The sequence below is a fragment of the Anticarsia gemmatalis genome, chromosome 15 (genome assembly GCF_050436995.1).
Source record: "Anticarsia gemmatalis isolate Benzon Research Colony breed Stoneville strain chromosome 15, ilAntGemm2 primary, whole genome shotgun sequence".
NCBI classification, from domain to species: Eukaryota; Metazoa; Arthropoda; class Insecta; order Lepidoptera; family Erebidae; genus Anticarsia; species Anticarsia gemmatalis.
The window spans coordinates 1,924,219-1,946,300 of record NC_134759.1 but is presented as its reverse complement, the minus strand read 5'-3'; the positions used below and the strand labels follow the sequence as shown (position 1 = coordinate 1,946,300).

The following is a 22,082-nucleotide window of genomic DNA, read 5'->3' as shown; positions in this document are numbered from 1 at the left end:
AAATATTCATTGAACTGCTTTCGGAAAAATCACAGAATAAAATATTAAAAGTTAAGCGTTAAGCCGTAATTAGCTAAGGGCGCGTTTACAGAACATCTGTCTTTACAGGATGTTATTTATCGTATCCATCGCTACTGAAGGTATATAATATTCACGCAGCGTTTAGTCTGTTATACTGGATCCAGGATACCCTCTGTGCGTAAACTAGCTCATATAATTATTTTTACACTTACAACGTGTACAGTTTAACACGTTCGCTGCCTCCGACGCGTATGTGCGTTTCGTATAACGCAAGGGGCAGCGAACGTGTTAACGGACCGCCAATTACAGATTCAAGTATAGCGAGGGACCAGTGAGGGTTTCTAAAACACAATATTTGAGCAGGCCTTTAATATATAGTTTCTTTACAAATTGCACTTGGTCATTGAAGAAATTAAAGAAATTAATTACTTGCTTTTTTAACTCACAAGAGCAGAAGAAATAGCAGCTCCAGCGTCCTCGCTGCTGCTCCTATAACTTTGGCACAGGGAATAATGGGGATTTGTAAAATCAAAATACGAAAATTCATATAAAGTATCTTTTATTTTCTTTAATACAGGATCACCACAAACTTGTATTGCGAAGTGCTACTGCGTATCGCTTTACAACTGATATATCAAATAGACCATGCCATACTTATATCTATCATAAATAATTTAGCATACTTACACAGCTCTGCATTTATATTATCTAAATATTTTAAAAAAGATACTAAACTAGCATTCCTTCACAACTACCAAGGCCTAAGTATTATTTCTTTCCAATTTTTGCGAGACTTGACTGCGTTTTTTTATAAAAAGAGATAACTATGTTAAATATCGCGCTATTAATCCTATGAATAAATAATATAAAATATGAAAATGCAGACACTTATATAACAGAGAACGAATGAGAACAATCGTTAATTTTCGGTACTTACTTTGTAAGCCCGGTCAAAGTTATCCTAAACTGGGCATCCACAAGGGAAGTATGTAGGAGCCGGTATCAATCCATGATATCGAACATCCCGACAATAAGAATCAAAAAGAGCAACGTTATTAAATGCACAAGCAATTCCTTCGTCATTCCCGTTCTATTTATTGCTAAAGACAATATAAGTTACTTTCTAGTTATTATACAGGACGACATCAAAATCGCTTTACCAGACAGATTATGTGAAACGCACATCAAATATCGCGAAAACAAAACCTACCACCATAAACGAAATAATACCTAATATTAAATGGAAGTTTGATTACATAATACCCCGACTTACGTAAGCTTGGCCCCACTAAATCCCCCACACTATATTATACTTGATTATGTTATTTTAATTACAATAGTAATGGCTAACAACTTAATAAATACATACCTATATATTAATACAATAAGGTACTTTGATTTGCAGATTTACGATTTGTGATGTTCCCGGTTTTATTATAATAATATTACGTAAATCCGGGGTATTATTACACTACCGCTAAAGTGACTTGTGGGATTTCATTTATCTTTAGCCTAAATATTATAACATCGGAAGTATAGATGAGGTATTTGATACAAAACAGTTGTTGCAATATGCGAGTATGTCTGCACCCTATCAGGAGTCGTGATGTTATTCTTTTTAAGTAGAACGTGATTTGAAATGTTACACAACATTGCAAAAATTTCGAAAGCGGTGTTTATCATTTCACGCTTAATTTGTGACATACGATAATAGAACTAATGGCTATTTTATTAAGGTTTATAACTAGTAGCTATTACATAATTATTGGTTTTTAATGATTTCAAAAATTTAAATTCAAATGACAAATAAATACGTGCCAAATTATTTTGTGATGTAAGTATTATGTAAACAAGAAAAATGTAACACAAACTTTTTTTGAAATATATTTCTGTAGTTTTTGCGACTTCTTTTCTCAGCACCATTATCATAGGAAGACGTATGTTTTCAACTATTATAATGATAGACATTAAAATCCCACAAATCACTTCTTACACAACCAATACACAATTTCAGACTTGTATCCAATACATTGCGTTACGCGTACGACATTATCAATGAATATCATTCAGTATGCACGCAGAACACGCAATGGAGTCTTGTACAACTTCTGTCATCTGTATTGCACACTACAAAGCCCCATCTATAGGAACTCATTCATATTTCGACAATTTTAATTCTTATGTTTATAATCAATTTAATTAAGCTAAGCCAATTGTCACTGGTATAGCCAGGAACTGTCATCCAATGCCCACACAGGCCCCTGGTAATTATCCTAACATAATTAGTAGGCAATGGATGATGATGAAACAGCTGATTCACTACTAAGGTACTTCCCAACATAGATGTTCTATGTCCTACATATCTTTGATACTTATTAGGACAATATCGTCTTGTAAGCGGACTCTACAGTATTTTCAACTTATTCATCTTTAAGCCACTTAAAATACAACATCCAATTGATTTAAAGATTGCGCATTATAAAGGCGTTTTTTAATTTTTCTCGTCCCTGGCCAAGAATAGCCATTTTTTTAATTTTTTTATACACTGCTCTAATTAGCTGTGAAATTTTCTTCGTTTCTTTTCTGCTCATTATTTAATAATTTTGTCATATTTGCCATCTAAAGGTTAAGATTATCAGGCGATCGCTCATCACAACAATCTTTAATGTGACCAAAAGTTTGTGAAGTAATAATTCAAATTGTGATGATACAGTTTCTTAAGCATTCTATGATGCGATTCGAGCGATACTTTTTATAAATTAAAATAACTCTTACTCTTTCAGCGTTTCACTAAAACTTTAAGGTTTATTTCATTAAGGAATATATTAAAACGTATCGCCGAAACGACACGACTGCACGATCGCAGCGTACATCTAGTATTTACAGCTCGTATACATAAACTCAACATACGGATCAACTCAAATCCATCGAACGGATCACACTTCGAGACTCGACTAAAATCTACGGTCGCGACGCGTCTACGGCTTCTGATATAGGAAATCATTTAAAAAATAAAAATTTCAGTCTTCTATTGAATAGTACAAATAGATCGCTACAAATTAGATCTTTCGATTTACAATAGTTATCATACAATTTGTACAAGCTATGGAAAATTGACGACGCTCGGGGCGAGGCTCCGAGCGGGTGCGGGCACGACACGACGACACACGCGCACGTCCAAGCGTCTCCCGGGAGAGCGGCACTCGCGGCACAGTTCACACAGTTCACAGTCTAGTCGCGGAGGTACTGCTCGTGGTCCGGTGGCGCTGCATAGTGCGCGTGGTCGGGCGGCGCTCAGTTAGCGCGAGCTCGCTTGGGCTGCGAGGGCGGCGCATGCGCAGGGCGCGGGGCGGCGTGCGGCGGCTCGTCGGCCGCCAGCCCCGAGCGCAGCATGTACTTGAACTGCAGCATGTGCTGCATCACGTCGCGGATCTGCACCAGCGCCATGCCGTTCTCGCCCGCCGCCGCCGACTTGCACTTGCCCGAGTTGCGCAGCACTTGCAGCTGGGTACTGGAACCAGATACCACAGGTTAGCGACCGATCATCTTTGAGTTACATTTTATTTTATAGAGAAGGTCCGAACACAGTCCCTTGCGGCGTCCCGTGCTCCATCATTTTAATCAGCTTTATATCGACTTAGCCATGAATATTTTTTTGGAAAATGACCACCCACTAGACTGTTTTATAACATAAGTTTGTTTATTTGGACCTGTTATTTAACTTTATAAACAAAACCTTAGGTTTATGAAGTCAAAAGCGATACCAATAACTAGCAAATTACTCACTTGTTAGGTCTGTACAAAGTGATGCCGAGCGCATCAAGCATGGCGCGGCAGGTGGTGAGCGAAACCCGCGGGAAGAAGTAGCTGGCGAGGTCTGGTAGAGTCATCAGCAGCTCCGTGTACTGGTACGGCTTGGCGTTGATACACGGCACCATAGTATTCTCTACCAGCGCTTTTTGTACCTGCACCATCATAGAATGTCATTAGTGCCGTAAATCTTTTCTATCATTTTATATTCAAAGAGATTTCGAAATAATGTTGTATTTTTGAAAATTAATAGTTTTTGAGGCATTAACCAGATTTATAAACGTAAGCAACTTAAGAACGATAAGAGAATATGGTAGACTGTTAATTAGCGTGAACTTCATTATCTTTAATAAAAATAGTAATAATTAACTTGTGACGCAAATTGCAACCTTTGTACATTTGCAGTAAAGGGGTAATTTTCGAAGTAAATAGATAAAATCTTGGTTCTTACCCTATACGGCGTATGGTTGCCAGTTATACTGACGTCTGGTATGGGAGTAAGCCTTTTGCGACTCTCCACGGAGTGAGAGGTTGAGTGGCCATTCATTGTCCCAGTCACCTGCGGTGGCACACTGCAATACAAACAAACATTATTACTTACAACATCCACAAAACAATCTTATGGGGATGATGCTGCCAAAATATCGTTATCTCTAAAAAAAGATAAAAACATGCTGCATAATCCTGATAAGAGGATCCAAAAGCCGCCGAGAACAAAATTTTATCAGATTAAAGTTGACGCAACAAAGAACGGATATTAATTTATTTTATTGCTTTGAAAAATGGAATTGCTTTGATTTTTAATTGCCTACATTTTATCAGATACTGACGATTTAGTTTGACGTCACTAGGGCTTTCCGTTCACCACAATAATAACAAAATACCTAAAGCAAGCTTTTGTAGGAGCAGCAAATAAATTTTCACTAAACGTTTTTTTGTTTAGCGATCAAACGGGAATGTGGCAGCATTGAGGAATTCAGGAGGTAATATAATTGAAAAAAAGCGTATACGTAAATATTAATAATAATATGATATCAGACAGTGTCAAGACAATGGCGACTGGAATAAAACACTCATATGTAAGAACAGCCGTTAAAACCGTCGCACATGACAACTTATCATCGGCCGATGACTGACTACATGAAGACAGAAAATTGCCCAACGTACTTGAGCTAACAAATCAGACGACAAACAAATTGAAATGTACGATAGTTCTTAAAAATTACGAATTAAGCTCATTAATGGGGTTAATATATTTTGACGAGGATCAAATTACTACCCAATGGAATGATATGAAACTGAGCGCGTTATGTCAATAAAGGGATGTCTAGTAATAGAACTAAGGGCGCGCTATGGTTTTGACTAAGAAAGGCGAAATTATTTATTGAAAGTTAACTTCCAATCAGGTGTGCTTTGGAAAATGAGCTAATCGTGTGGGGGCTGTTCTTACAGTATCCACTACAAATGATGAAAGATGCTCACTTCATGGTCGTTGTGTTGGCAGTGCTCCTCACCAGAGGTGGAGGGGGTTGCTGACCCATCGCCATTGTTAATGCACTGTTCGGAAACTGAAATAAACGATAAAAACAAACATTGTCACGTGGCACTAACATAACAATCATCAAGCGAGTTGTGCCAGGAGTAACGATACAACTACAATAAACTAAATATATACGTAAGGGAATTCGCTGAACAAAGGTCTATGACTTGTGGTGGAAATGTTTCCTTTGAATATTGTTTAACGTATAGGAATTGTTTGTTTTGAGTACGCGGATTTATTAAGTCATCGTATTGACTCAATAGTTTTCTATGTAGGTTTGTATACGTAATATAAGTGGAACTTAAGAGTGTATTTGAATCGTTGTATGTGTCGCGTAGCATTTATGATGAGTTTGATGTTTACCTGTACATTACGCTGGTGTTGCGAGCGATGTTGCGGCAACGACGCGGCCGCTGCGATCGCGTTGTTGTACCGCGCGACGTGCGCCTGCGCAACTTGTGCCTGCAGACAAATACATCACTTTGATTTAACTTATTCCTACAAACATAATATAATTAGATGATAAAATAAATTTATCGATATCTTTCTGTAATATTTTTGGATAAAATATTTTAAAAAATCTAGAAAGCGATCTTTGCTGTCTAGGTATCCTGAAATTTTACATCCTTTGTGACTCAGGCAGAAAGCGAGAAAAGGATGTCAATGTTGAATAAAATGTGGTTAGTTGCGTCATCAAATTCCGAGATATACTGACATCATTTCACCCCATTTTAGTAAATATTTAAGCTTTTATGTATTGGCTTTAGACCAGCGCCCGATGCCAGACTTCCTCATTTTCAAGACCAGGCAATGACCCACTCTTCGAGAGTAGTTGCCTTCTCATTTTCTTAAGACAAAGGTCTCGTCCTTTTTTAAAATAAGTGCAAGATATCGAGGGTTCAAAACCTTAGCGACAATGACTTTTTTAGGTTGCCTATAGTTTTCTCCCAGAGTAGGGTTTTGTCTCATGAAAAGTTCACAGATTTCCATTAGATCGAAAAAGATGGCATGGCATTTAAGAATTAGGCCTGGTTTTGGACAATATCAAGCACGGGAATAAGATTCATAGTTTGAATCATTACGTATGATTTTCATCGGAATGAATCAAATTCATATAAATTATGAATAAACAATGATTGACGTCATAGGGCTTGTTTCTTTCAGGCTCGGACAACAATACGTGTTCTTTTTGTTTCGCCAAATGTTTTCATAAAATAAATGCTATTATAATACAAAATATTGTTTTATTTTCCAATAAGAAGACTCGTGCAATCCAAAAAATATATAAAGTTCTAAGTAAGACTATTTGGACTATTACCTGACTTTACGCAATTTTAAAATAAATTTCTCTTTACAATAGGCTGGTTTAAACAGGAAAAATAAATACCAATATGAGTCATCTGATATCAGTTAGGCTTGTCGCTGGCAACCCATTAATCATTTTCTAAAATACCTATACTTAGTAATATAAATACTTAGGTATTTGGTGGTTTCTTCAAGTCACAAAGGCAAGTCTAATATGTATTTTATTAAAGCTGACGTCATCTCTACCCACGTCTTAAAAACAAAGATACTAGATAATTCTTTTAACAGACATGATGCACTTTTGTCTGGGGAGGTCGTAAAATGTTATTAGTTAAAGAGTAGGTATGCTTAACGTTGCTCAAAGATGTATAGATAATGATGTATATTTGTACCTGAACATAAATGGGCACATGTCTTATGTATTTTGGATGTGAGATGCGCCCTTTTAGAAATAGCGTTCATTTAAAACGTAGACAGAAAAGTTCGAAATGCAAGGTAACTTTAGTATTGCCACGTATTTAAAATATTCATTTGACGCAACTAAGCGTTTGTTTTGAATTCGTCGCACGTAAAATCAAAAACCCCATTGGCATAAATCACATTGTACTGACAATTCACAATGACCCGCCAAGTACACGTAGAGGAAAAAAGTTTATCGACAGGCAAAATAATGAGTGATTAGTTATACACACCTAAATTACTAATCAATATAAAAATACCTATTAAATGTTACAATCCATTTTATTTGGTAATAATGAATTGCAACTACCTAGATAGGTTTCTTTGCATAAGAAATTTTGCGGATCTTTAACTGAACCCATTTGACTGAAGGATATTATTATTGTGAAAAATTTTTAATGTAAAAATAGGCGAAAAGTTGCATCTCTTTCTACCGGAAATAGCCCTTTTTTTACTATTTTATTAGATGGAAATCACGTCTAATTTGATGTAGGTGAGTAGAATATTAAAACACACCTGTGCAAGCCTGAGCACTTGCGCTGTTTGTGCTTGAGTCAGCGTATTTGGTAGACTCCATCCATTCGCTAGCGCTTGCACTGCAGCGGCGGACAGCCCTCCATGGGGCATCTGCATGGCTGCCGAGGCAGGTGAATGCCTCTGCGTGGTCGCGCGCCGGCCCCGCGTCGATTGGCTGCTCACGCTGTTGAGGCTCACCCCCGCCCCCGCACCCACTCCCACACCCCCCACGACGCCCGGAGGCGGCGCGGGAGGCGCCCTCGTCCATTGACCACCGCCTGATACCGATCCTGTAAGGAACAAACCAGTTTCGTCTCATTTCTGCTGATAGTACTTAAGTATTCTATGAAATATAAATGATTCAGATACTAGGATTTGATAAGATACGGACATAGCGTCAATCGAATTTAAGGTGAATGAATCAGTAATTTGACTCTTGGAAAATATTGGAACAATCACATGGTTAAAGCCTAAAACTTCTTCAAATAAAGCAATTGATCACAATAGTGACAAAATAAATTAATTTATTAATTAAACGCCGCGAAATAGTACACGCCTTTTCCGTGTGCAAAATAAATATTAGTCTGATACAATTACGCACATTTAAGTGAAATCTAATTAGCTCGAGCGATATTCTAATACATCCACATAACCGGCGTTAATTGCCTTGGATAAATGATAAGCAGCTTGTTTATTCAAATATTTTGACATTGCGAAAACGTTTTTCTTTATGGTAATTAGTTCACGTGTGACCCGGAAAGATTAGTTTTTGGATTGCGTCAATAGTATACACGCGAATACTATAACTTACGGGGGTCTTTCAAGAAGACCAGAAACAGCAAGATAAATCGTAAGCTACTGGTAAGGTCTGCTGCTGATTAATAGACATAGGCGTCGCCATGCAGCCATTTTTCTTGAAATCATTTGATAACAAGGACAAGGAATTTGTGAATAAATAAGGAAAAAACAACCAATAAATAAAAAAAATAACAACTAGTCAACAGATAACACATACTATTTTAGTTTTATCCACGTGCGATGAACCGTATCATAACATAAAACAATGATTTGACATATTTAAATTAAACGCAATTATATAATGTAAAGAATACTTCACGTTTTTGAAAGTGGGATAGAGGGTACATGGTAGGAACTAAGGCCACGTGCAACTACGCACCTCACCCTTTTGTGCTATATAACAGATAAAGCCCGTATGTCCGAAAAGGTCGTCCCCTACCGACCGTCCCCATCTACAATCTAAATTAGAACGCGTTGTATGCTGTATTGTAAACCTTCCTTCATTCATCCAAATATTGATTTTGAGTTGAAAAACTAAGAAGAATTGTTTCTTCGATCCATGACTCCACAAAGAAAAATAATTACAGTCTTAAAGTCCCGTGTGAGGTTGGACATGATCAATATTTATACATGGAGAACTTATAAAAAATCCACAAAATATACTGAATTGCGGTCGAATTTCAAGCCCTTGCGAACCACTAATAATTATAATGATGTAAGTTGATACTGTGCCTTTTGCGGGTACTGTAGGTATCATTTATCCAGTCAGTTCACGTATTTCCAAGAAGCGACCATAATGAAAGGAAAAGACCATGGTAAATATAGCACACGGCGATAAAATAATCTTGTTTTGCGCAATACACTTGCAGTGGCATTTAGTAATTAGCTACCGTTGGAGTTGGAGAATATCAATAGAAATATTAGACAATGAACGCCCTTGAAATTTACACGGTATGCTCCAAAAAGGTCAAATTGTAACAAGCTAGCTAGATTGTGAACAATTACATGTAAATGTGACTCACATGACATATTTTGACTGCTAGATAAACCATTTTTAAAATTTTAAACCCGTAGACTTAAAATTTTGGCGTAGTCAGCATAAGTTATGATTTTTCCGCAAGATGAACGAGGCGTGAGGATTACACAGAAGTATTTTGTGTAGTTTCTTTACAGATACCTTACAGGAAAATATAGTGTTGCGTAGATATTGTGAAATAATGATAACGGCAACAATCATATCTGCGCGCTCTATGGGCCGGAAACATTTTTTTTTTTAATAAAACAATATTTATCTTGTTGCTGTGTCGTTAATTCTATCATCAGTCAAAGGCAGACCAAAGGCACTTTGACTTTTTTGTGCAGCAGGGGTTAAATAGCAGATAACTTGCAGTTGCACTTTTTTCTTTATTATTTCAACAGAGGCGCTATGAACTGTGAAATCTTACGACACCACAATTGGAAGTTCCAAACTGGGGCATTTGATCACAGATAAAATCCGTAATGTTGGTAACATCATGGCGTAACGGGAACAGAGAAAGCCTCTGCAAGATAACCATTCTTCTGTTGGCAACACTGAAATTGTCGGCAATCATACCCGTTATATATTTTACCGTTATTAACGATAAAATATTCCCGTTTTTAAGACTATTCATTTAAATTTTTATCGTACTTTTTCCTGTTAACATTTCCTTCCGTTTGCTGCAATAAAATGATCATTTTTCATAACGAGTTATGGCAATGATTGAACATTACAACATGTCACTGGTCTTCGCATGGCGCTTCGTACTACCAGTCACATTTCTTAGAACGTACAGCAGGCAGCGAATCTAATTTTCAATAAGGAAAATAAATATGTCATTTTTACTGCTATAGTATATGGTCGTTTTCATAAAAAGCCTCGACCCCATATGCGCACAAAATATTTTTGGTTTGTGGTCATTATTACAAATTTTAATTTAATGAGTAGAATAAATTAATCGGAGTTCAATCTAGCACATACTGTTACAGCAACTGTAGCATGTGAAATATTAAATAACGCAATCCGGCATCTTGTTTACTTGCAAACAGCCAATCCATTTAGGGTGTCAAAGAAAACAGGGAAAATCATACAAGGATTGACCACACTAGCTGCGAACTGCGAATCGCAAGTCTAGGGTAATTTTTCGGCTTGTGTCAAACTAAAGAAGTATGAATGTATGATAAGAAAAGCTAACAATTAATTTAAAAAAATCGGCTTCGGTTATAAAGCCGTTCGGACTGAACATAATCCGGGTTGCTAGCTCTAAGAATTTACTTAAAGGATACATTGATAAATCGAATCCGGATCCTCACGATTACCAGTCACGCTTGCGACCACTAGATCAAAGCATTATTTTTTAACCTCTAACTAAAAGCGCCTTGGAACTAAAGACTTAAACGCGTTCCGGTGCTCACGAATTTAACTTTTATGAATAAAGGATTAAAGTATAATTTCGTTTGAAGCAGACTAGGTTAAACCGCGGAGTCATTCCAATAAGGTAACATAGACTAAAACGTCATGTTGCGGTTATTTACCTGCCTAGAATTATAGGCACAAATGGTTGTTTGGAACATTATGGAAAAAGGCCCCAAATCATACATTTTAAGGACACATTTTGACTGCCAAGATTGCTAAGGTAGAGACTAACAGCAAGCTTTATTGAGAGCTTCTTGAGATTCTATACAGCGCTACAACCACGTGTTTCTCAAAAGTTTCAGTTTTAATATGGTAAATACCGTTAATTATAGAACGATAGACATCAAATTCACTTAAGGAATCAATATTTTCTTTCTTCTTGCGAGATATGGGTAAGATTCTAAGAAAATAGGTATCTGCCACTGATTAGATTAAGAAGCTTTTAGGTGCAATGGAAATTTTCTAAGATAAAGTGAATGACGCAGCACAAAAAAATGCAAAGTACAAAGAGCAATAAAGGAGATATTATTCTACAACCATGATGCAAATATTTTTACATGTCAAGGTCTGACATTGAAGGTTTAACGAGGTATAACCTTCACATTTTTTTAATGAAAACCAGTGACATTGTGGTTCAAAGATTATTATTTTTTAAATTCGAAAGCTCAAAGGTCTATATTCGGTAGTCGTTCGCGTCGCGTGTTGCTAATTCGTTTGAGGAGCGAGAAACGCAACAAAGATCTTCTAACCGCAGGACTGTCTCAGCCAGCCCTTATCTCTGCACGGTCCAACACCCGTCAGCATTTTGGTCTCGTGACAATTTATTGTTATTCACGCTGCTAGTAAAAAACGCATGACGATTCTAAATATTTATGAGCTATTTTACGTCTATGAAGAACATATTGATAATGCCGATGAACTACATATTTGAATTAAGTAGATATATAAGACAGATTTTTGACTGTTTGCCTGATCTCGTAACTATAAAAGTTCACCCTTTCGTCACACGAGCGTTACCAGCTAAGGACCTGGCCATACAGAGTGGAAGTAAGGCGCGAACCATAAAATACTATTTAGGTATAGTAATTACAAATGCATGAAGATAGCATTTATAATACACTAGCTAGGTACATTTCAAACAGCAGTATCCGACCAATAACTCTGTTTAGCTATACACAATACTTTTTTTATATTGTACCTATATCTACCTAGTAATAAAACTACCTGCATCCTTGTATATCAACATTTCAGCATAAAATAATACTTTATGCAAATATCAACGATGTTATTCAAGGGAGTACGGTCATTTGCATTTACATACATATATTGTTATTACAATGTATTCAAAAAAGGGGGTGAATGTTTGTCTAGTTTCAGCAAAGGCATTTAATGGCAACGTTTTCAATTTAATAAATAGGTACTTTTATGATTTTTTGCGTTTCTTATCAAAGATCTAATGCACTAAGTTACGTAACCACCGGTATCTGATGCATTAATAATTTTATTCACATCCTCATATACTTATGTAACAATGACTATAAATAGGCAAATACGAGATAACAAAAACATTAATCACATTATTTTACAAATCTTTACACAAATAAAATACTGAATCGTCGCTTCTATGGGATGATTAGGATTATTATCACACAAACGTGATGATGACTGTTTAAAATATAATAATAGGTACCTAGATAAAGAATATAATAATATCTGAAGACTTAATCATTCATGATTACGCCCTTCGAAAAAAAATATAAAAATATCCTTGTACAAAAATTATATAAAATTTAAGTTCAATATTATTAGAAGACCTTTCGTTAAGCGACGCAGCTACATAATTTTTAGAAAAAAAAATCTGATTATTTATACATGGTTATTATTTTAATTAAAACTTTAGCAGACGTCTAAGTTCCTTCAAGATGTGACGCAACGGCTCATCCATGATCTCTTGATTCCATGACCAGCGCCGAGTTAAAATTAGCAACGGATGCTATAAATATTTATTTTGTTACGAAACTGAATAGTTACGTACTTAATTTTTCATAATTGAGTGTTCAATAAACATGTACCGTGCATTTTACCTTACACCCGCTTTATACCAGTCATCTAGCGTGGTTTTAAGCGGCGTGTCTGCAGAAGCGAACAAAAAACAAAGTTTCGAGGTAAATGATTAGTATGAAAAGATATGGATTTATTCCATTTATTACTGCGGCAGTTTCTGAAAATTATATTTTACAAATTCCGCGAAAGCAGAGAAGCGGGGACGTGAAATGAACTGCATTGTATGAACAAGTAAATACAGCTACGTTTTAAATAAGTATTTAGTATCCTTGTGGAATATGAGGAACAATTTGGTTTTGTCAATTCTCATCCCACTCCCTCAAACATTTCATCCCTCAGTGGTCGTAAAATGCGTCCATGCAATTGGACAGTAATCCTTAAATCGCCTTACACGGCACTCAAGGGAAGTAGTACGGACTTACGGAGGTCTACTCTTTCGAAGTTTCAAGATCTAGGTAGGTATGTGTGTCCTTTCAGATTTGAGTATTTTTGATCGAAGACTATTATCTCTTCTATGATACGATTTGTGCAAACGAATAATCTTTATCGGGAATATTTGACTCAATATTGTCTAACGAAACAGAAATTCAATACTTTTTTTTGACAGAAGTTTAATGTCCTCAACTGCATCCAAAAACGGATTACTTAATAGTTATTACTAACTAAATAACTTTACTTTATTGGTAGTAAAGAATCAACATTTTGTGAGATTCTTAAATAGTCACTCGGAGCTAAAGGTGGCGGTTCGCGCCGCGACAGAGACAGGCGACCGAGACAGGAGACTGAGACCAGAGACCACGACAAGTGTCTCGGTCTCTTCGGCATGTACTGTAGGTTGAGACTGAGACCGAAGATCGCGACAAGTGTCACAGAGCGACCGCTCAGTTCAAGAGAGTCTGTCGATGAAGTCACTGGTGTTTTGTGTCGTGATGGAAAACCAAGTAATGAAGCTGCTATTGGAGGAAGAAGAAGACGATGATTTGCTCTTATATTATTATTACAAATACAAAACTGAAAGACGATTACCTATTAAGGATTTATATTCCACTAGAGGTGAAGAAGGATCATTTTCGCTATTAGTAAAGAAGCACCTGATGTTTGATGACAATATATTCAGGAAGTATTTTCGGCTGAATAAAACACAGTTTGATTACGTATTAAATTTACTGAAAAAAACAATGCAAGAAAAGGGAAGAATATCAGTAAAAGAAAAATTATCACTAACTTTAAGGTAAGTTTGCCAATTCATCTAAATTATTCTGGTCGATTTCACCGTAATTGTTTAGAAATGGTTCACTCGAAATATTTAGTGATTGGCGAGATGTTAAATCAATCAATCCAGTCTGTGTTTGGTGTTCTGATGCTGCACTTATCGGAGAATATGAATTGTATGATGAATTTGAATTATATGATAACTGGTATGATGAATCAGTATAGGGGCGTTCAGTTTGACCTTCGATATCTCCGATCTCATACTTCGAGACAATATTAAATATTTCCGTTTTTGCCATGGCTCTTGAACGTGCACTCAATTTTCTTAGCATCATTTCAATATGTTTTGTAAATGTCGATATATCATCAACTGGTTCTTGAGATTTTAATGACTCCAGCTGTCTATTTCGGTTTTCCTGTCTGTCCTTCATAAATTTTATGAATTCATCTTCTTTTTGTCTCTTTCTCTTTGTATTTTTGGAGGTTGATTTTTCATAACTGTTATTTAGTGGTATATTAGATCTCTCTTGTGTAGATTTAGAAGTGCCTGGTAACTCCTTTGAAGGAGTGTTATGTACTGACGTGTCTGCGGCTTCGTGAGGAGTATCTTCATGTTCTACTCCTGGGGAGGTATTAGTAACTTCTTCTTCTACACTGGCGGAGCTTTGCTGTTCTTGTTCTACACTGGTGCAGCTTTGCCGTTCTGATGGTGTGTTTTCTAAAAATCTTAAGCGTTCATAAAACTGCCACTTTGAATTTTTAGCTGGTGCTGCAGATCCCGTCGATTGTTTTTGTTTGCGCTTATATCTGTTGTAGGAGTCCCTGATCAGTTTCCATTTTTTACGGCATTCCGAATCTGTAATAAATAATAATATTTTTTTTTATTCCCAGATTCATGGCGACTGGAGAAACATATGCTTCGCTATCATTCGAATATCGTATATCACCTTCTTATATTTCACAAATAGTCAAAGAGGTGTTAAAACATTTAAAGACTGTTTTGGTGCCAATTTTTATGCCTATTCCAAAAGAAAGTGATTTTAGGCTTATATCTGAAGGATTTTGGGACAAATGGCAATTCCCCAATTGCACAGGTGCTATTGATGGGAAGCACGTAAGAATAAGAGCCCCTGAAAATAGTGGGTCGTTGTATTTTAATTATAAGGAGTATTACTCAATTGTTCTTCTGGCTATTGTAGACTATAATTACAAGTTCATTGCAGTAGACGTTGGCTCTTATGGCAAAGAAGGAGATAGTGGAATATTCCAAAAGTCTGCAATGGGAAAACAAATAATGAAAAATGAATTTAATTTTCCGAAACCAAAAAATCTACCGAATTCGAACATAATATTACCCCATTTTTTAGTTGGAGATGAAGCATTTAGTCTTGATACTTTTATGATGAAACCTTACGCTAGAAGAGTTGCAAAAAACGATTTAAGCAAAGAAATATTTAACTACCGCCTTTGTCGTGCGAGACGAGTATCGGAAAACGCGTTCGGTTTGCTGTCTCAGGTGTTTAGAATATTTTACACTCCTATCGGAATAGCGCCAGAAACATGCACAGACATGATCTTAGTTGCCTGTTGCTTGCATAACCTATTAAGAGATGGATTTTTGGAATCTGCTCAAATGCCCGTACATCAATGGAATCGAGAGGAAGAAAATTTGCCTTCAAATTTTGTTACATTACGTGGAACAGGAGGGTTTTCGAACAGCAACGGACTCGATATTAGAGTAAAATTAACCAATTACTTGACGTCACAGCAAGGAGCAGTAGACTGGCAAGAACAACATGTCACACGGCTTGTTTGAACTGATTCCATTCCTTTTCTTCTTAACCTTTTCTTTCTTAATATGTTAATTTTATGCAAAATAAATAAAATAAGAAGAACTCACCTGTTTTATTTATGCTTTCAGCTATGCTTTTCCAAATATTGTCCTTCAAATTTTCGTCTCTGTAGGAGTCTAGTTGTGCATTGTATAGCGGAGGGTGCTGCCTGATAAGTTCAATCAGAGTCTCACAGTCTTCGTCAGAAAAACTCATTTTTAAACATAAACACGTACTTTCACGAGCGCGACCGAGACACTACTGCACCGGAGCAGCGACCGTCTCGCTGTCTCCTGTCGCGCGCCTCTGTCTCCTGTCTCTGTCGCGCTCGCGAACTGATGCTTTATACATTGCCTAGAGTTAAGTAGCGGTCACGGTCTCCGGTCGCGGTCTCCTGTCTCGGTCGCCTGTCTCTGTCGCGGCGCGAACCGCCACCTTTAGAGTCAATTTCAGGGCTTCACGACTACGGATCGGAATCGACATCAGCGAGAGCAGAAGAGTAGACCAAGAAATTGCCCACTTTATGACCGAATTTAAATTGCAACATGCAATCTCTGTTAACTGAATAATACGTTTTGAGGGTAATACAAGGCATGCAAGCTGCAAATTCCAGGGCGCAGTCTTGGGGTCGGTTAATTTTAAAGGGGACGTAACCCACATAAAAAATAACCATATCTGTATAAACTTAGAAAATATTTTTGTGAGAACTGTGGGTAAATAAATACCTAGCGATATTTAAAAAGTACGTAAGTACAAGGGCGATTGCGGACATAAATAAATATCTCGTGACCATATGGTCAGTAAATTATTACGTACAACGTACAAGAATAAACCCACGTGATAGTTTGACACGATTGCTTTTGACTTTATGTGTATGAAAAAACTTACCAATATCGGGACTTGGGAATTGATTGGTAATGCAATAAATGTAATGACTTGTAATAAGATCGATCCCAAATAAAGAGTAAATTATAGCTACAACTACGTAAGTATAAATCAGTAGAATACACGTTAGAAGAAAGTTTTCAAAAGGTTTTTATTGAATAACGTGGCAAAGACGTCTAAAATATTGTCACGAACGCCGTGCGGCATCCGCATGTTTACTAATAAACATATTTCTGCGATTGTCAATCTGCCAGCTACACGTACAAATGTTATGAAAATTGTGAATCCTCTCGGCATTGTCAAGAAAATCGATCGTCTAGACTAGATTAATATCTAAGCGATAAGTCTAGTATAATGGAAAATATTTTAGGGCTTCGTCTGCCTACTGTCTGACACGTAATAAGAATGACTCGAGACAAGTATTGAAATGCATAGTGCTGCTGTAATGAATGATTAATGAAACTGCTTTTACCCAAAAGCAAGGGTGTATTAGCAAAAGGGAGGGGTTATTTTTATATTATTACCACATGGTCGAAGCGTGATGATGCGCTGGCCACCAAAAATAAAACATTTACGAAAATAAATGAGTACAACCAACATAACAATGCAGATCGTAATTCAGTTTTTTAATACGTATGCGAATTATCTTTTTTTAAGTTTACGATACGTCTATTAATAAAACTAAATACGGCATTATATTAATAAAGTACCAATATTAGTCATTTCAGGTCACTCATTCATGATTTTCTCAGCCTTGAGATATTCACTGAATAAATATGAGTGCCCTACAGATATTGATGGCACTTAATGTTGTGCTAATTGCTAATTGCATGTGAATGGCTAGGTACAGTAAGGACCTACTTATATTACAATATTTTGTTTAGGTAACTGTGTCTTCTTTGCATAATTACAAAATCCTAAATATTTATAATATGTCACCTGATTACTATACATGTGGCATATTTATCATTTAATTCTGCTATGTATAGACTTGGAATTTTTAAATTCTTTGGACTTTAGTTTGGTGCCATATTACTGTGATGTAACCCAAGTGCTTAGGGGAAGAAATGGCAACTTTGGGTTACATGCAGTCACATGCTATTGGATCATAATCAATTTCAATAATCATCTTAAAGTTTAACAATTTCATGGGATCATGACTTCACAATCTTCCTATTTCTATAACTTAAATAAAATTACAGCATGTACATACAAATAATCACCTTTTTTTAATAATCCATTTGGACAGTTAATGAGAAAAAGGTTGAGATTGATCTATGGACCTAAGTAATGAAATCATTAAACTTTAAATTACCATGGAGCCTGGGAATATTCATAAAGATAGCATGTTATTATGATAATCACTTTGTAAGTATATAGGGCAAAAGTGAGCTATAATGAAGGCAGTAAAAAGAAATTCCTTTATCAGCTAATAAAAGACTTTAATAAAGCCTTTTATGGCCTTGGATATTTTGTTTGCTGAGTATAATAAGTGCCTTGTGAATGGTAAACATTATTTTTAAGATAAGCAACCAGTTCATATTAGCGAGAAATGATTTTATGGGAATCAAAAAAATAAATTTACAGTTCTACTTGCAGTAGAAATTATGTGCTTGAAGTTTCATCTCAAACTTTATTCTAAAGCAAGATGGTTTTTTGTAGTAGGTAAGATAATGTGTAAATAATTTTTGTGATATTAGATATTATTTTATAATATTAGTAGTTCTTGGGTGTTTCAAAGCCTATTACTATAAGAGCAGCATATTCTTTCATGTTAAAAAGTATGTCCGTGTAAACGATTATTTTTTTTTATTTTTGCAGTAGGCTTTCTTGGGTTTGATTTGTTGATAGTTGTTAAAAATGAAGATGTGATTGATATAAATAAATCTTTTAGTACTACTGGCTATAGGTACCTAGAAAGAAACACTTAAAAGTAAACAAAATGAAGGAAGATCTCAAGTCAGCTATTTGTTTTTGAATCAAAGAATGAGAAGATAAAAGTAATACAATAAAATATCATTGTTGGGGTTTGGTTTTCTTATGCCACATTTGTGTAAATATTCTTATTTCCATTCTTGCACATATAGCCAAACCACCGAGTACATGCTGATGTTTATACTAAGCTTAATTCTAATTGTTAAGCTAGTTTTCTCACCTTTAGCAGATATGAGAAGCTGTGAGTCCACAACCTTGTTGGGCCAGTACTCCTCAAACTCAGTCCCCGGCGGGAAATAACTTTTAATGTCCGTTAAACTTATCACTGAACATGTTTCACTTGCAAACAATTCATTCCTAATTCCTTGCACCTTACAACAGAACTTCAAGTATGATAAGTCCCACCCTTTCAACTGGTCCGCTTTTAACTTTAAATTGTCCGTCTCACCTTCAAAATAGAACAATGGTACAAACTTCTGGTTATCCCGCACAGTATATGGTACAACAGATTCCTTATTTATCCTTATAAAACCACACTTGTCCTTACTATTTGTAGTTCCCCTTAATAACTTATTGTAACAAACGTCCAAGAAGTTATAGAACTCATAGGCATCCGATAACCTCACTACTAAGTCTTTTTGAGTAAACGGTTCCCGACCAAACTGTCCATCACAATGCCTGTTGTTTATCTCGTTCAGTAGCCGGGCTTCGATCTCTGTGATGTAGTAACTCCTTATACACGTGCACGAGTATATGTCTGCGTGAAGATAGTTCAGGTATTTGTTGAGGAGCTTGATCTCCACCATCCTCACCGCCACGTATTTCTCGCCGGAGCGGTATATGTATGGTATGTGACACTTGCCGAGCATATCCCAACCGAAGTGACCTTTCCAACTGGCCTCGTCGGGGGCCGGAGTCTTCTTGTCACCTTCAGGCGCCGGCCGCTGTTCGGCTGCAGCGGCGGCGGCGGCAGCGTTGGCGCCGGGCTTACGGGCTAAGAAGTTAAGGATACCCATCTGACCACCAGAGCCGGGCGGCGGCACGCCGACCAGCCCGCCGGGCGGAGGCCGCGCCGCTGCCACCGAAGCCGCGAGCGCCTTGGCCTTGTTGGCCTCCACCATCTTGGCGGCCAACTCTCTGATCTCGGCCTCATCGGGCCTCTCAGTTTTTACCTTGACCATAGGAATGGTGCTAGTTGTGGTAGTAGTGTCCGTCATGTTTGCGGTCACAAATCACGTCTATAGCAAATAAATCACAGTTTCTGATTTAGAACGTCTTACTTGAATCCTGAGCTACATCCTGCAGCTCCGCTGTGCCAGGTTTCAGTCAATAATAAGTAAACAACCGCATTCCACGGTGCGCATCGTCCACTTATCACTTCACTATTTTGACAGATCGCCCAAGCATACAATGCGTTATCGAATAATAAATTCACAATCATTCACAGTTCACACACTTCACGTCAAGTTTCCACGAGAGATCCGTGCACTGGTCACAGTCCATGTGAGGGTCGACAGAACTGAGAATAAGTTCCGCACTATTGCCGACGTAAAGTTTTAAAAAATAATTTTCGCGGCAATTTGTTTTCTATAGAAATTAACTTTTTATCAACTCTAGAACTTAAATTACAGGTAAAAATGATATTTCTTATTATTTTCCACGCTGTGGTAGGTAAGGAACATGAAACCCAAATTTTGTGTTCAGGGAAATGCCCAATACCGTTGTGTAGTCTCGCGAGGAGTGCAATTCATGTACATTTTTCACCTTTTGGTGACTCAGCAGCATACAAAATGGCCGCCGACAAGGCTTTGTTGGCCAATCAGGCCTCTGCTGGCGGCCATACATAACTACAAAAGTCTCTGCGATGACGTAGCCGCACTCCTCGCGAGACTAGTTCTCAAGGACTTTTCATTTTGTTCTATTTTCGAATAATTTATTTTTGGAAAACATGGTTTAAATCTTGCACGGGTCTTCTGAATGAAAAAAATATGTTTTGGTATCGATACAATAGTGCTACATATCGTTAAAAGCTATGTATTCAATACCTAAATTATAATTTATGAATGTACTCTTACAAAGTAGTGACTATTGGTAGTCTCGTGAGGAACGTTTCTCTGTTGTTTGGAAGTTCTCACGCTTAGAGCTGTTCAAAACTCGACCCTATGCTGTTCACCTAAGGTGTATTGGGTCTCTTTGATTTTTTAATTTGGACCATACTGATTGTGCTTAGCGAGACTAGTCGACGCGCGCATTCCACGAACAATAATCCCCCGCATGAGTGAACGAGACAGCAACAAGTAAAAAGTAGATGTCAAATGTTTAGGTATTTTACTATGAACGTAAAGAGAACGTAGGTAGGTATATAATGCAATTACAAGCTTACGTAAGTATTTTAACCTACTTTGGAACTAAGTGGGTAGGTAGGTATAGTTGCCATAGTTGGAAGTTTTGGTTAGATTTGATTTTTTCTAATACGTATGATAATGAATAGTCCAACCCTTTTACAGAACACAGTGAATCAAAGTTTGTTGTAACTTTTTATCAGGCGCTAGCCGCTGAATACAGACGTCAACAATAGCTAATAATATGCTGTCTATCGAGCAAAAAACTGACCTGGAAACAGTGTTTTATTGCGAATTATGAACGTAGATAAGTAAGCAAATAAAGTTATATCATGTTTGTTACTTTATTCGTACGTAAGAATATTATGAGTGAGCGCCTAACAAATCGATAACAATAAGCTCTTTTTACACGATTGCTCGAAAGGCATTTGTTATTGAAGATCTATTTAGAAAAAGTCTTTATTTATCTCCAAGGTAGGTATTTTATTTACACTTACGTGTGAATGGAAAGGTGTAAGGGAATGGAAATTTACTGTTTTTACGTAGGTACCTTCTGCCAGCGCCCCTGCTATAAGTATAGGCATCTTAGACCCTATCGTTAAAGGAAACGTATTCAATTAAAAATAGCCAGACACGTCCCACATGATTTTTGTTCCTTAACTTTTAATTTTAGACTACCTCTGTGGCGCCGTCGGTAGTGTATCCGACTGCTGATCATACGGTCTCGGGTTCGATTCCCGGGTCGGGCAACCTGAATGAGTTTGGAATATACATTTATCAGTAGTAGCTAGACTAGCTAGGAGTTTGGTAACGTGCCTTGTATTATGGCAATAGGCTCCTCATTAGGTACATGAGAAACTCACATTGTTTTTGGCAAATCGTGATACTTTTGTTCATTGGAACTCTTCACGCGGCCGAAGGCACGCGCA

General features: G+C 36.9%; 2 protein-coding genes across 2 annotated transcripts; both read right to left on the bottom strand.

The window, feature by feature from the left end:
- Positions 1-563: 563 nt before the first annotated feature.
- Positions 564-20,557, bottom strand: LOC142978889 (uncharacterized). Its single transcript, XM_076123495.1, has 7 exons — positions 19,032-20,557; positions 7,652-7,941; positions 5,735-5,833; positions 5,314-5,399; positions 4,283-4,403; positions 3,808-3,986; positions 564-3,532 (listed from the first exon to the last, which is right to left on the bottom strand). Exons 1-7 carry the CDS (start codon positions 20,026-20,028, stop codon positions 3,316-3,318), a joined length of 1,989 nt encoding a protein of 662 aa, XP_075979610.1. The 5' UTR covers positions 20,029-20,557; the 3' UTR covers positions 564-3,315.
- LOC142978890 (uncharacterized) lies at positions 14,093-16,446 on the bottom strand. The gene is made up of 2 exons (XM_076123496.1): positions 16,060-16,446; positions 14,093-15,015 (listed from the first exon to the last, which is right to left on the bottom strand). The coding sequence occupies exons 1-2, from the start codon at positions 16,205-16,207 to the stop codon at positions 14,174-14,176; spliced, it is 990 nt and encodes a 329-aa protein (XP_075979611.1). The 5' UTR covers positions 16,208-16,446; the 3' UTR covers positions 14,093-14,173.
- Positions 20,558-22,082: the final 1,525 nt, after the last annotated feature.